Source organism: Pelobates fuscus, chromosome 4 (assembly GCF_036172605.1).
Source record: "Pelobates fuscus isolate aPelFus1 chromosome 4, aPelFus1.pri, whole genome shotgun sequence".
NCBI lineage: Eukaryota > Metazoa > Chordata > Amphibia > Anura > Pelobatidae > Pelobates > Pelobates fuscus.
The window spans coordinates 258,073,736-258,088,346 of record NC_086320.1 but is presented as its reverse complement, the minus strand read 5'-3'; the positions used below and the strand labels follow the sequence as shown (position 1 = coordinate 258,088,346).

At 41.3% G+C, this 14,611-nt stretch overlaps 1 protein-coding gene across 1 annotated transcript in view; it reads left to right on the top strand.

Moving 5' to 3' along the window:
* PDE1C (phosphodiesterase 1C) overlaps window positions 1–14,611 on the top strand; it is an 888,281-nt gene that overhangs the window by 802,230 nt on the left and 71,440 nt on the right. Inside the window, exon 10 of the mRNA XM_063452062.1 lies at window positions 5,515–5,643. Within this exon, the coding sequence (XP_063308132.1) occupies window positions 5,515–5,643 (129 nt within the window). The remainder of the gene's footprint in view (window positions 1–5,514; window positions 5,644–14,611) is intronic.

Genomic DNA, 14,611 nt, shown 5'->3' with positions numbered 1-14,611 from the left:
ATATGAGTGGTGGCACTGACTGTGCAAATGGGCAAGGCATCCAACCTGACACAGAAGCTGGCAGGCAGGCAACTGCTCTTCTATTACAGTGAAAACAAATTATTTCTTTTAAATCTAAAGCTTAACCTATTGTTAAAACAGATATGAGTGGTGGCACTGACTGTGCAAATGGGCAAGGCATCCAACCTGACACAGAAGCTGGCAGGCAGGCAACTGCTCTTCTATTACAGTGAAAACAAATTATTTCTTTTAAATCTAAAGCTTAACCTATTGTTAAAACAGATATGAGTGGTGGCACTGACTGTGCAAATGGGCAAGGCATCCAACCTGACACAGAAGCTGACAGGCAGGCAACTGCTCTTCTATTACAGTGAAAAAAAAATATTTCTTTTAAATCTAAAGCTTAACCTATTGTTAAAACAGATATGAGTGGTGGCACTGACTGTGCAAATGGGCAAGGCATCCAACCTGACACAGAAGCTGGCAGGCAGGCAACTGCTCTTCTATTACAGTGAAAAAAAATATTTCTTTTAAATCTAAAGCTTAACCTATTGTAAAAACAGATATGAGTGGTGGCACTGACTGTGCAAATGGGCAAGGCATCCAACCTGAAACAGAAGCTGGCAGGCAGGCAACTGCTCTTCTATTACAGTGAAAAAAATTTATTTCTTTTAAATCTAAAGCTTAACCTATTGTAAAAACAGATATGAGTGGTGGCACTGGGCAAGTAGGCACAGTATCCAATGTGAACCTCACACAGAAGCTGGCAGGCAGGCACCTGCAATTACATTACACAGGAAAAAAAAAAAAAAAAGCAGCCTGATGTTATAGCCCTAAAAAGGGCTTTTTGGGGTGCTGTCCGTACAGCAGAGATCAGATGAGTCCTTCAGGATTGTAGTGGATACTGAATACCCTAGCCTAGCTATCAATTTCCCTATCTAATCAGCAGCAGCTAAACTTTCCCTCCTCTTACTAAGCATGCAGCTTCAGAATGAATCGAAAATGGATGCTGGGAGGGAGGTTGGAGGGTGTGGAAGGGAGGGAGTGCTGCCATTGGCTGGAATGTGTCTGCTGACCGAGAGGCACAGGGTCAAAGTTTGCCCAATGATGACGAATAGGGGGCGGATCGAACTGCGCATGTGTCCGCCCGCCACAGCGAACGCGAACACGCTAAGTTCGCCGGGAACTGTTCGCCGGTGGACAGTTCGGTACATCACTATAAACAAGTAGCTAAATAAGATCTCATTTGTAACAGAATGTATATGTATATGTATTAAAGCATGGTATTGATAATTCTCGTTTTGCCCTCTTTATTTACAGGCCTACTCGTACGTTGGTTTCGGCACACCACAACCAACTTAGCATATTATACTTTACGGTTATAAATTATAGGTCCACACATACACGGTTTTCTTCCCTGACCACAAGTACCATTTATGAGTTGAATCACTTTCCTTATTGCACAGTGTGTTTAATTTAGAATGTATCTTCTGTTCTGTTATTTTCCTGCTAGAGGCTGTAGCAGCTTCATGTGTGTGATTACAGTAAAACGAACAAAGCAGGATGGAATGTAAACAGACAGTGATCTGAAAATTAAAGATTTTTTATCGAGATTGTGTGAGTCACATCCAGGTAAGGTGTGGCTAGGTCTTCATAAACAACATTGCTAAACTTCTAAATGGCAGAGAATTTAACAGTGACACTGCAGGGGTTTGATTTTTACAAAACAATTGCTACATTGAGCTAACGTTGTTTTGATGCTTAGCATACCCATTAAGCAAATAAGTTAAAACAATAACCACAGGTAGACAAATTAGGATGGCATTCTAAGTTTGAGGAAATATACAGAGTTGAAATAGCAGCTTCAGTGAACTATATCTCTCAATAGAACTAAAACAGACATTAAGTGAGGCATCTTTTTTTCTATGTTAAAAGGATTCCAATGAAATGCATTAAAATGGAGATTATGATTGAGAGTTAGGTCAACTTGGTATTAACCATGCATAATTATTAATCCAAAACAAACAGACTGATAATTCAGGAAAAATCATAAAGCTTTGTATATTTCTAATCCATTTTAAAAAATATGTTCTAAGAGGTGGCTGAGGCTTGATATGGTAGCAGACCTGAAATTACTCTTTTCCTAATTATGTCATCTTGACAGCAGTATCTGAAGGACATACTCCACATCTCACAGACCTGAATTTTGAAGCCCAATTTTCAATACCATTGTCTGTGACTGGAATATAACAGACATAGCCAAACTGTCAACTGCTCTTTAGATGGTCCAATGTGGCTTGCAAAACTTTTCAGGGATGGTGCTACCAAAAGGTGGCACAGACGGCCCAGGGAGTGCAGGATCCGGCTGACTGGTAAGAGGGGAGTGCACTGCACAGCCCTCCTCTACCGCTGGTCATTCCTTGTAGCGTGGCTGAGCCGCGAACTGCAGTCGAGGAGCTTGCTTCCCTCTACCTGGTCTGACAGGTAGCACCGAACTGCAACCTGTCAGACTGAGTGGAGGGAAACGCGCACCTCTAAAGCGGTCCGCAACTCGGCCACACTACACGTGGGATGTAAGCTGGCACATGTGGGGAAGGGAAGAAAAGACATATTGGGGGTGGGGAGGAAATGAGACACATGGGGGAACTGGGAGAATGAGACACATGGGGGAACTGGGAGAATGAGACACATGGGGGGACTGTGGTAATGAGAGACATGGGGCTAGGGTAATGAGACACATGGGAGACTGGGAGATTTAGACACATGGTGGACTGACACATACAGTCAAATGCACACCGTCTCACAAACATGATCACAGCATAACACACAGCAAGAGGACATAGTCTTAAATTAGAGGGACAAAGTTTTAAAAATAATATCAGGAAGTATTACTTTACTGAGAGGGTAGTGGATGCATGGAATAGCCTTCCAGCTGAAGTGGTAGAGGTTAACACAGTAAAGGAGTTTAAGCATGCGTAGGATAGGCATAAGGCTATCCTAACTATAAGATAAGGCCAGGGACTAATGAAAGTATTTAGAAAATTGGGCAGACTAGATGGGCCGAATGGTTCTTATCTGCCGTCACATTCTATGTTTCTATGTTTCTATATTGTGGGTTTTAGCAGGCTATTAACAGAACAGGAGATAAAAACATGTCTAAATTAAACACAATGTGTTATAAGGGAAGCTAAAAAATTTATAGAGTGTAGGGAGGTTGTGTGAGTCTCAATCATGGGATGTGTGGCTAATGCTGCATAAACAAAGCAATTTAACTCCTAAATTACATTGAATTGAGCAGTGACTGCAGGGACATGATCTATAACCGAAAACCAGCTATTTTGGTTCTTTCTGTGACTATTTAAGCATAATGCTGTAGTGTACAGTCACTTTCAGGCAATCCTTGTAGGTAACTTAACTTTCTCTACCTCTTCAAGTATTCAGTGCTCGATGATGTACATACAGTATTCATATTTTTACAGACCTTTTCAATGAATCTACACAAGAGTCTTCTTCATCTTATTATAAAGATCACAGTTCTTATTTTCTAGTTTGCTGGGCTAAATGGTACTCTGGAATTCTCTGAATATACCATTCATAACAGTTCATATAACCTCTGTGTATGCTTTATTAATCATCGTAATTTTCTTTGGCATTTGACACATTTGACACTGCTGAAAAATCATGTCTAGCCATCTCATTGGGCTTAACCCTTCTTTTTTTTAAACTGTTGATCAGTTGTTAACTATTTTTGGCTCTTTTAGACTCCCATAATACATTATACATTTACTCTTAACTGTTAAGCTGGTGCTGCAAAATCAAGTGGTAATACAATAAATGTATGTTCTTAATGTGAATTCTGTTTGTATATCTGTCTTAGCATACAATGTACTTAAATGTGTATATCCTTCATTGAACTCACTGCACATGCAAAAAATTATGTTCTTGTAACTCAATTGTATGGAGTTATAATTATAAAATAAATAAAGAGATCAACCTTGTTTATATTAGAGTGTAAACATGTCTTAAAAATGTTAAAAGGTAAGGTTTTTAAATAATGGGATACAGTACTCACCAGAACCACTAAAGCTCAATATAATGGTTCTGGTGTCTATAGCATGTCCCTGCAGGCTGAGCAATGAAAATGCTGCCTTTTCAGAGAAAAGGCAGTGTTTATATTGCTGCCTAGTAATACCTCTAGTGACAGTAACTCAGACGACCACTATAGTTGCTTCCTATTTCAGTTCTGCATTGTGCTCTGCACCTACATTCAGCGTCTCCACCCTGTACATGGAGACGCTGTATGTCCCCATAAATATGCATTGAGTCAATGCATTACTATGAGGAGAGGCTGAATGGCACAGCGTGACATTTTGCCTGGCATGCGCAATAGCCTAAAAGCATTGGATTGACTGAGATTGTCAAGATTGATGGTCTCAGCTATGGAGGTGGAGCCAGGTGAAGCGAGACAAGCACATCAATGGAGTAAAGGTAAGTTTAAAAACCTTTAACACCATTTACTCCAAGCCCGGAATACAGACAGCTCCTCCAGCACTAAAATGTTAGGAATATGTTTTAGTGTTATTTTTTGCTGTTTTTACATGATGTATCACTGGCACGACTGCACCTGTATATTTGCTGCAGAATAGGAATGCTGCTCCAGATATTAAGAGTACTGAGTTACAATTTATATACATATAGGCTAGATAGTTTTTTCATCTTCACTCATGCAGAGTAGACATCCTGTGACTAGAACATGTTTGAGCAGTAGGTCAGTGGATGGGAAGTAATCTTTGCAGTATGTGATTAGAATAAACATTCCTATATTAGGAGACCAGTAAGCAGTGATCTGAAAAGGTAAGCACATAGGAGACAAAGGGATCCGATTGTGTAAATCTTTAATACAATCAACTTTAAAAAGTACAAACGGTCTCACAAAAAGGTGCTTATGAATTAGTACTATATAATGGACTTCTTAACCAGAAGAAGTGTTTGTCGTATCGATATAAGAGTGTTCTCACTTGGGGGCCCTCAGCTGTACGTGGTTCCTCATTGCTTAAGTAGTTTCCACCCATTGTCAAGAACTCTTCCTCTTTGTTCTACATGTTTTGTGAGGTAAACTTACTTCATTAGGATTCTGCAAAACGTACACAGCAATTCCTGTAACTTCATTTACTGTAGATAACAAAAAAATTACCGTAATTTCACCATGCAGAGAAGGAGCATTTTTATTACCCCCCCCCCCCCACAAAGAAAAATCCCAACTCGATGAATGAATAAATGAAATATTAAATTGTGAATTTTTATAGTTGTATTAAATGTAAAGTTATACACAACATTTATGCACAAATTTATGTTTTTGTCCTATGTTTATGTGCAACTATGCATTTTATGTTTGACTGAAACAACACGCTTTTTTTTTTATTTCCAGAATGGATGATTTTTTTAAATGTAATAAATGATAAATGTTATTTTAAAATGCAAATGTAAAAAAAAAAAAAATCTTAACATTTTCAGATCAGATTCAGCAATTCTTTATAATGACCGATCTGTACTTGAAAATCATCACGTCAGTGCAGCATATCGCCTTCTGCAGGATGATGAGGAGATGAACATACTTTATAACCTCTCAAAGGATGATTGGAGGTAAGATGGTATATAGCTCAACAATAATATGGCTATATTGATGCCATTCAATTAGAAACATATTACAAATATTACTGTAAAAAATATAAAAAAAATTACTGTAATATATTGATGCCTTTAAATTAGAAAAATATTACAAATATTACTGTAATAGCGATATATTAATAATATCATACATACAAGAGGGCACTCGCTTATTCACTAAATGGCAATATATGTATATATATATATAATGGCAATATATATATATATATATATATATATATATATATATATATATAAAACAAAAGTTCATGTCGATGTTGGAAAGAAGAATAAAATTAGTTACATTCAAAATATCAATATATACCAAAGATAATTTAATATCTTATTTTTATATTATTGAAAGAATGTCTGCACACACTTAGAGAATATGTACATTATAGTATACACTAAAATAATAAAACAAAATAAAAAAGTTAAGTCCTACGCTAACAATTTACCTTGTTGCTTTCAGCTAAATGGCAAAATCTAATGAGATAGAAATTAGCATTCTTATTAACTCGAGTCCAAATATATACAACAAAATAAAATAAAAAAGGCTTTTATAACATAAAATTAAACTTATTATCGCAAATGGAATTTATGATCTGATTATCAAGTAGGCTATTTGATTATCTACTCAATATGTGAAAACCCGCTGGCCCAGTGTTAATTATACATTTTATATTCTCAAGTATCCATAAAATTGAATATGTTCAATAACACAGAAAGCACGTGAACAATAGCATTGTATTGCATCTCCTTAGTCAAGTGAATTAGGTGCAATATTTTAAACATTCAAGCCATGCTTGTATAGCACCTCATGATGGAATGGCAGTTCTGGTTACACAATAGAAAATAAGTATAAATGCAATCAGTGCCAAGTACATTTCTAGAGACAGATTTCCAGCCTGAAGGAAGTGCACAATTTGGGATCACTAATGCAAAACAGGTAGCTTGATAATTTGACTGTTGCTGTTAGATTGATGCCTGCAGAAAGCACCACAGAGCACAAATCAGGATGTAATCCATTTGTCTGAAGGCTTGAAAAAGAAGTCTTTCTAAAAAATAATTTGTATTCATATCTGAACTATTGTGGCCAGCATGTTCTCCCAGCAATCATAGGGATTTGGAATGGTTAGTTTAAAATTAAATTACATGTAAAATAAATAACTGAATTTGAAATTGTTACTGTAACATCTATTAACACTAAAATGCAAGCAGATCAGCCTTTAAAAATCAACTATGATGCAACATCACATTCATGAATATTTGCTTAAGTGAGAATTCTTGAGAAATTAAATGTCAAGTGAATGTAACATTTAGGCCAGCAGAAAAAAAACTGAACATGAATCTGTCATGGCAATTTTATTTCAGTTTGAAAATGTTGTAATACAATTTTTAAGGGACACTATAGGCACACATCTCATTAAATTGGTCAGAGTTCAATGTCTTTGTCCCCCTTATCCCTGCAATTTAAAACATTGCAGTTTCTGAGAAAATACAATGTTTTTATTGCAGTGCTAAGACTGCCTCTAGTGGCTTTCTACCAGGCAGTCACTAGAGGCACTTTTTGCTGTTTCATGGAGTTTGACTCCGTGAAAGTCATAGGAAAGTATTAATTCAATGCTTTCCTATGTGAAAGGCTCAATAATGTGCGCTCATTGCTCACCATGCTTGTGCTAGATTGGATATGGAACCAGCACCAAGGGACCTTGGCAGTGGAATCATGTGAGTTATTTACCCCTTTTTGTAGCAGGGGGCAAGAGAAGGAGGGGGCAGAGGACCACTTTAATGTTAGGAATACAACTTTGAATTCCTAACACTATAGTGTTCATAGTTAGTTACATATCTGAAAAGAGACAGCTGAGCATAATACAGAGATGCTCATACAATAAAATAGCGAAAACATTTTAAAAAAATTAAAATAAAAAGGTGGGCACAACTTAAAGATAGATTCCTATAAATACATAGAGCTGAGCACAATACAGATAACCATACCACAAACACAACTTAGACTGGAGAAGTCATTATAAGTTGCCTTTTCAGTTTAATTTGTGGGAACCGCTTGAAGCATTCATTGTGTTGCACTATTAAAGCTGTCACTGGGTATATTGGGGGAGAGAAAAAGATAATTACATTTGGCAGGGACCAGGAGCTACCATTGCTGTGCTTTCCCTGTGCTGTTTTTAAGATTTGACATGATCCAATTATGGCCCTTGTATAGAAAGACCAATAGCATGCCACCACTCAGCTGTCTCTGCTGCCTAAATGGCAACTCAATGGAGATTCCTAAAATCCCTTCTTAAAGGACACTAGGCATGTGCAAAACCTGATGAAACAGGGCAGATCTCAAACCTGTCCCATTTTCTACATGCCTAGATGCTCTCAAGTAAGTTTTTCCAAAAGGCTAACAATGAGGGGGTGTTGTACTGCAGAACTAAAACCTATTAAATCATTACAGAGACACTATTTTCCCCCAATATGTTAGGCTTACTACCTTCCAGAAAAAAGAATCTTAGTTTTTCTAATCTACTTTAAATATACCCAAACTCCCCCCCACCCCCCCTCCCCCCGCCCACATCAAAACTAGTGGGGCACTCCTCCATATAGATGAGCCTCCACTAGGTATAGATGAAAGAGAATTCCTTCATTTGCTTCAAAGCATGAAGTGAGTTATTCAAGCCAAAGTATAATGCTAAAGTTGCTTTCTTAGTCAAAAAAAAAAAAAAAGGCAAGAATGAAAACTAACCTTAGAGAGATTATTAATTAACCTATGGCTTAACATGTAATTGTAGATTATGCTAGCTTTAGTGTACCTATAATCTTAATTTTATTAATGACAGGAGGCGAGTATTTGCTTAAGACTTTCTTTACTTAAGCTTCACAGCAGCACTTTTTTACTTAGTAACAGGGTAACCAATCAGAAAAAAGATAACATGGCATAAAAGTCCCTCCCTGTGACGTCACTTCCTCTTTCTGGCTGCGAACAAGTAGGAACAGGAAACTGATAAAGAAGTCCAGATGAGAAATCCAGAATGCCAGATGAGAAAGTTGATGCTTGAGAGGGAACGGGAACGTAAACGAAGATGTCTTCTTGGAGAGCTGAGATGGTGCTTGATGATACAGCAACTAGGCTTGTCCTCTTGAGGGAGCTTTACGCTGAAACGAGAGAGCAGAGTCGAAACCAAGGATTAATCCGTGAATTGGATTTCTAAAATTATGACATCCAGTAATTAGAAATCATATATCATAGCCCACCTCCAACAAAGTGTTAAACTATTTACCAAAGAGTGTAACCCTTAGCCCCCCCTGGGAGAAGATACATCGTGTATTACTCTTATCTTAGATGAACTTACCTATTGAGGCGACTCTAAAGGGGGGGAAAACGATAGTGAATGGGTGGGAAATACTCGCCTCCTGTCATTAATAAAATTAAGATTATAGGTACACTAAAGCTAGCATAATCTACAATTTTATAACATGACAGGAGGCTTCGTATTTGCTGTTTTAACGCTCCCCGAGAAGGGGTAAAGAAGCGTGCACAGCCGGACGAAAATAGAAGTTGCGGAACGTCTGCTCCCGTGACCAGTCTGCAGACTGAAGAATGTCTCGAAGAGAGGCTCCCGCGTTGAATGCTCCTGATGCCGCCGCTCCCCTGATGGAGTGGGCTCTGAAGGATGCTTCAATCCCGGCCAGGGAGAGTAACCATCTAACCCATCGGGCAAGGGTTGTGGTTGATACCGGATGATGAGGTCGAACGTACGAGACCAATAGTTGGCTGGAGGAGTTTGAACGGAGAGAGGAGGTGAGTAGTAAATAACGGGAGAGAAGTGAAACCACACACAATTTCGGGTGGTTAGGGAAGTACGGGTAAAAAAACTGAAGAAGAGTTTGATTTTGTCCGTCTGGATACTAAAAAGGTGACACCTTCTGGAGAAAAATTGACAGCGTCATGGTCAAATGCTCGAACATCCGATACCCGTCGGAAGGACACTAGGCAAAGTAACAGGGTGAATTTTGCAGAGAGTTGACGGAGGGATAGATCCTCGTTGTTTGGCCAAGTTTCCAGGAAGTGAATCATGACATTGACGTCCCAGAGATGGGAGTATTTCGGTGTTGGAGGGCGAGCCAGTTTAATGCCCCGCAAAAGCCTACAAACCAGCGGGTCCTGGCCCACTGGAGTTCCTTCTAGGGGAACGTGGGCTGCCGAGATGGCTGACCGGGCAACGTTGATGGATCGGTAGGATCGGCCCAGGTCGAATAGATGAGAGAGGAAATTCAATATGAACTGTCTAGGGGCAGTAAGGGGATCGGTATGCCGTTCCAGGCACCAATTGCACCAAGTGTTCCAGGAGGAAAGGTAGCATCTTCTGGTGCCAGGGGCCCATGAATCCCAGAGGAGTTCCTTAGTTCTCTGCGATAGTTCTCCGAAATGCCAGGTTCCCCTGAAAGAGTCCAAGCTACTAGGTGGAGGTGGTCTTGCAGTATCATTGGATGAGGATTCCCTTGAGGGTCCTCTAGGAGATTGGGCCATGGAGGTAGCAGTAGAGGATGTCGACAGGAGAGGTCCAGGAGATCTGGAAACCAGGCTTGGCCCCGCCACAGTGGGGTGAGTAGAACCAGCATGACCTGTTGTCTGCGAACCTAAAGAAGGATTCTGGAGATCATCGCAAATGGAGGGAAGGCATAGGCTCCCGTTGTCGGCCACCTCTGAAGGAAGGCATCCACTGCCGAGCATTCTGGGTCTGGGAGCCAGCTGAAGAAACGAGGGACTTGAAAATTCGTCCGGGAGGCGAATAGATCTAGAACAAACGGGCCCCTGAGTTTGGAGATGCGAAGGAAGATTGTCCTGTGTAGGCGCCAGTCGCTGGCGTCTCTCCAATGTCGGGAGAACCAATCCGCGGTAACGTTCGTCTCCCCTGGCAGATATTCTGCTTGAAGTGTGATGTTGCGTTGGAAGCAAAATTCGAAGATGTCCTTTGTCACTTCGGAGAGGATGTGAGATCTGGCTCCGCCTAATTTGTTGATGTATTGGACGGCTGAGATATTGTCCATCCGAAGGAGAATGCAGCAGTTTGAGAGATGATTGGTCAAACTGCGAATTGCGAAAGAGCCGGCTATTAACTCCAGGCAATTGATGTGGAGAGAATGTTCTGTGTTGGTCCATGGTCCTCCGGTGGATGATGTATGGCAGGTTGCGCCCCAGCCTAGAAGGCTCGCGTCTGATTCCACCACGAAGTCCGGAGTGGGACCGAAAATTGCCTTGCCGTTCCAGGCAGACATGTGGCGGAGCCACCAGTAAAGTTCCTCCCTCACTTCGGTGGTGATCGGGACCCTCTGATCGTATGATGGGTGGGTCCGGAGGAATTGAGCTTTCAAGCGTTGCATGGCCCGATAGTGTAGTGGACCTGGGTAGATTGCCTGAATGGAAGCTGAAAGTAGGCCTACGATCCGAGCCAAACCTCGGAGGGGTAGATCTGCTTGACGAAGCGTTTTGCGTAGTTCTTTCCTGATCGCAGTTAACTTGGATTGAGGCAGGCGAAGAACACAGGTTGAAGAGTCGATCTCGAAGCTGAGAAATTGAATGACTCTGGATGGGGCCAGTGATGATTTCTCTTGGTTGATGACAAACCCCAAAGATTCGATCAATAAAGATGTATAGTTCGTCTGTGAACGCAGCCTGGATACGTCTTCGCAGAGTAGCAAGAGGTCGTCGAGGTAGATTAAGCAACGAATGCCCCTTTCTCGAAGATGTGTGGTGACTGGTTTGAGTAGTTTGGTGAAGCACCACGGGGCGGAACTCAGGCCGAATGGAAGGCAGGTGAATTGAAAAATCCGGTGGTGCCAAGGAAAGCGGAGAAAACGCCGACTGGATGGATGTACTGATACAGAGAGGTAAGCATCCTTGAGATCGAGTCGGGTGAACCAATCGCCTGGTCGGAGAATGTCTCTGAGGAGATGTATTCCTTCCATTTTGAAGTGTCTGTAAACCACGAAAGTATTCAGTTGGCGAAGGTTGATTACTGGGCGGTATTCCCCAGATTTCTTTTTGACCATGAAGACGGAGCTGAGGAAGCCTTCGTCGAGGGGAGCAGGTTGAATCGCTCCTTTTGTTAGAAGAGAACGTAGTTCTGAATCGAGAAGACGATTCTGAGATTTTGACATTGTTGGATAGAGAGGATAACCTGTTTGAGAAGGGAGAGAATGAAACTATGGAATAACTATGGAATAACCTTGAACTGTGTTTAGAACCCAGGTATCTGAAGACAGCGTCTTCCACATGTCTACACAAAGTGACAACCTGCCCGCATGATAAACAGTAGAAAGGTGAAAGATAGGGAATCTCACCTGTTGGGTATCTGTTGCGTCCGCGGGCTCTGTATCCTCTTCCCCTATCCGCCCTTTGGGTGTAGGAGCCCCTTGATTGATAGTTGGGGAAGAATGATGAAGTGGGGGTTCTCTGGCGTTGATTTGTGGACCAGAAGCGGCTGACTGTACGACCCCTTGTACGGCCAGCCCTGCCAAAAACCCGTGAGGGTTGATGATGGAATACCCTTTTCATGGATGACTGCGCCTTGTTTAGTGTGGCGTATAAGTTTACATGTTTATGTAATTCTTTAATGTAGGGTTCTCCAAACAACAAGCCTTTGGCCTTGGGACCCAATTCTTTTGTTCCCAAGTCAGCTAACTTGGCATCCATACGCAGCAGCACTGCTTTTCTACGCTCAGTACAGAGAGATGTATTTGCATTGCCCAGCAGGCAAATTGAGCGTAGTGCCCATTCTCTTATCACGGATGGGTCTAAAGGATCTTCATTAGAAAGGGCTTCATCAGCCAGTAGAAGAATTTTAGCCAGGGGTCCCAGGATATCTAGCATTTTGTCTTGCGTGAGGCGCAAGCTGCGCTCAATGCTCTTTTTAGGGTCACGGCCGGATCTGGCCATATATGTGTAGAGCAGCGTGTCAAACTCTGGGGTGACAGCGACCTTGTCCGGTAGAGAAGGTCTAGGACATTCGGCTCTTAGGCGCTTGCGGACTTCCCGGTCTAGGGGTCTCCTGATCCAAAAATGTATATACTTGGAGAGATGGTCTGGGAGTGACCATTCAGATGATCGAGGGTATCTGATCTGTCTTGGGTCGAAAAGAGGTTGACCAAACGAATCCAGAAAGGATTCAGCGTCCCCAGAAGGATTGGAACTGGGTACCATATCTTCGGTTGTGAGATCTCCCATAGCAGTTTGAAGGAGAGGTGCTCCTTGAAACGATGTCTCGGGCCAGTCTTCCTCATCTTCAGAGGAGTGGTCAGCTTGCCATTCATCTAGGATGGCTAAGGGGTGTAGGTCGAAAGAATCTTCCTCCTCTTCCGATAGAGTGGGCTGAACTGAGTGCTTCTCTTTAGTGTCTGACTGTTTGGGGCGTTTCGCCGGTTCTTTCCCCTTGCGTTTGAGAGGTTCTGGCCCATTCCCTTTCCAATATCTCTTATTGGGTTTGGAAGGGTTTATTTTTGTGGAATCGGACTCCACCGCTTCTTCGTCAGAAAGCGGGGGTTCAGATATTTGTGGATCCTTTGGCTCAATGGGCAGCACCCGAGCCAGGGCCTTTTCTAGTGAAACGGCTACAGCCGCATTTATAATTGCTTGCAGGTTTTGGTCTTGATTTGAAGCCTCCATAGCAACAGTGTTGAGACCTATGGGGCAGAATAGGCCAGCATTAGAATGTATCTTAAGGCCGTCACCATATAACACAATATGTTATAAATCCACAGTGCAAGCTGAAACTGGGGGTCACCCAGCATAAATAACCTCTGGGAATAATTATACAGACCCGTATAGAGGTATGGAGACACAGACAAAGCGGGCCAATCATGGGCTGTATAAGTAAACAGCAATCATAAATCTTGTGTAGGGATTTTTCCCTATACCCATCCACAGTATAAGTATGGGTTGTATTTAGTCAAAGGTATAGACAGGGAATTTACCCTATATGTATTCCAAGGTATTCAGTAATATAATCAAGGATTGTTTATTCAATGAGAATATAGGTTAATGTAGTATAAACAAATTTCCACCAGGGGGTGATAGTCTGGAATGGATTGTGGTTGTTCTAATGGTATTTTAAAATCCCTCCTATGGTGAGTAGAGGGAAGTAGAGAACACTTAAACCTGTAATTTTAAGTTATATATATATATATATATATATATATATATATATATATATATATAGTACTGAGCAGGTATACTTGGATGTTTGAATTTAATCATATAGGTAAGTTAAATATGAAAAAACGCCGCGAAATGCGGCAAAAAATGGCCGCCGCACGGCCGGAGAGATTGCAGATCGCGGAACCAAGAAAATGGCCGCCGCGATCTCGCGCATGCGCACAAGCGAACGAGGAGGCCGCTTGGATCTCGCGGATGAGTGCGAGATCCAAGATGGCCGCCGTGCGCACTGAGAGCTGATGGAGGCGTTCTCCACAGCCCAAAAGCCCGGGAAAAACGGGGCACAGAATGCCGCTCGCAAACCGGACTAAAAGAGGTAGCAAACAGATATTAGAAAACGGAGAAAAACAGTTATAAAGAATCGGAATACCAAAGATAGAATTTAGATGTAGTGAAAAACATAAAAATCTCAATAGTGAGGAAAGTATAGGCAAAGGATAAATAAGATGGATAAATAAAAGCCCAAGGATAAGAAATATTAGAACAAATATAACCGTATATAATAATAGTGAATGATGTAAAACAGATGACAGAAAAATTAATAAGTGAACCACAGAAAACCCCACAGAAAGTAGGAGACAGTGGCACTCTGACCTGTACTGGTGTGAAGCAGCAAAGAAAGAGGAAGTGACGTCACAGGGAGGGACTTTTATGCCATGTTATCTTTTTTCTGATTGGTTACCCTGTTACTAAGTAAAAAAGTGCTGCTGTGAAGCTTAAGTAAAG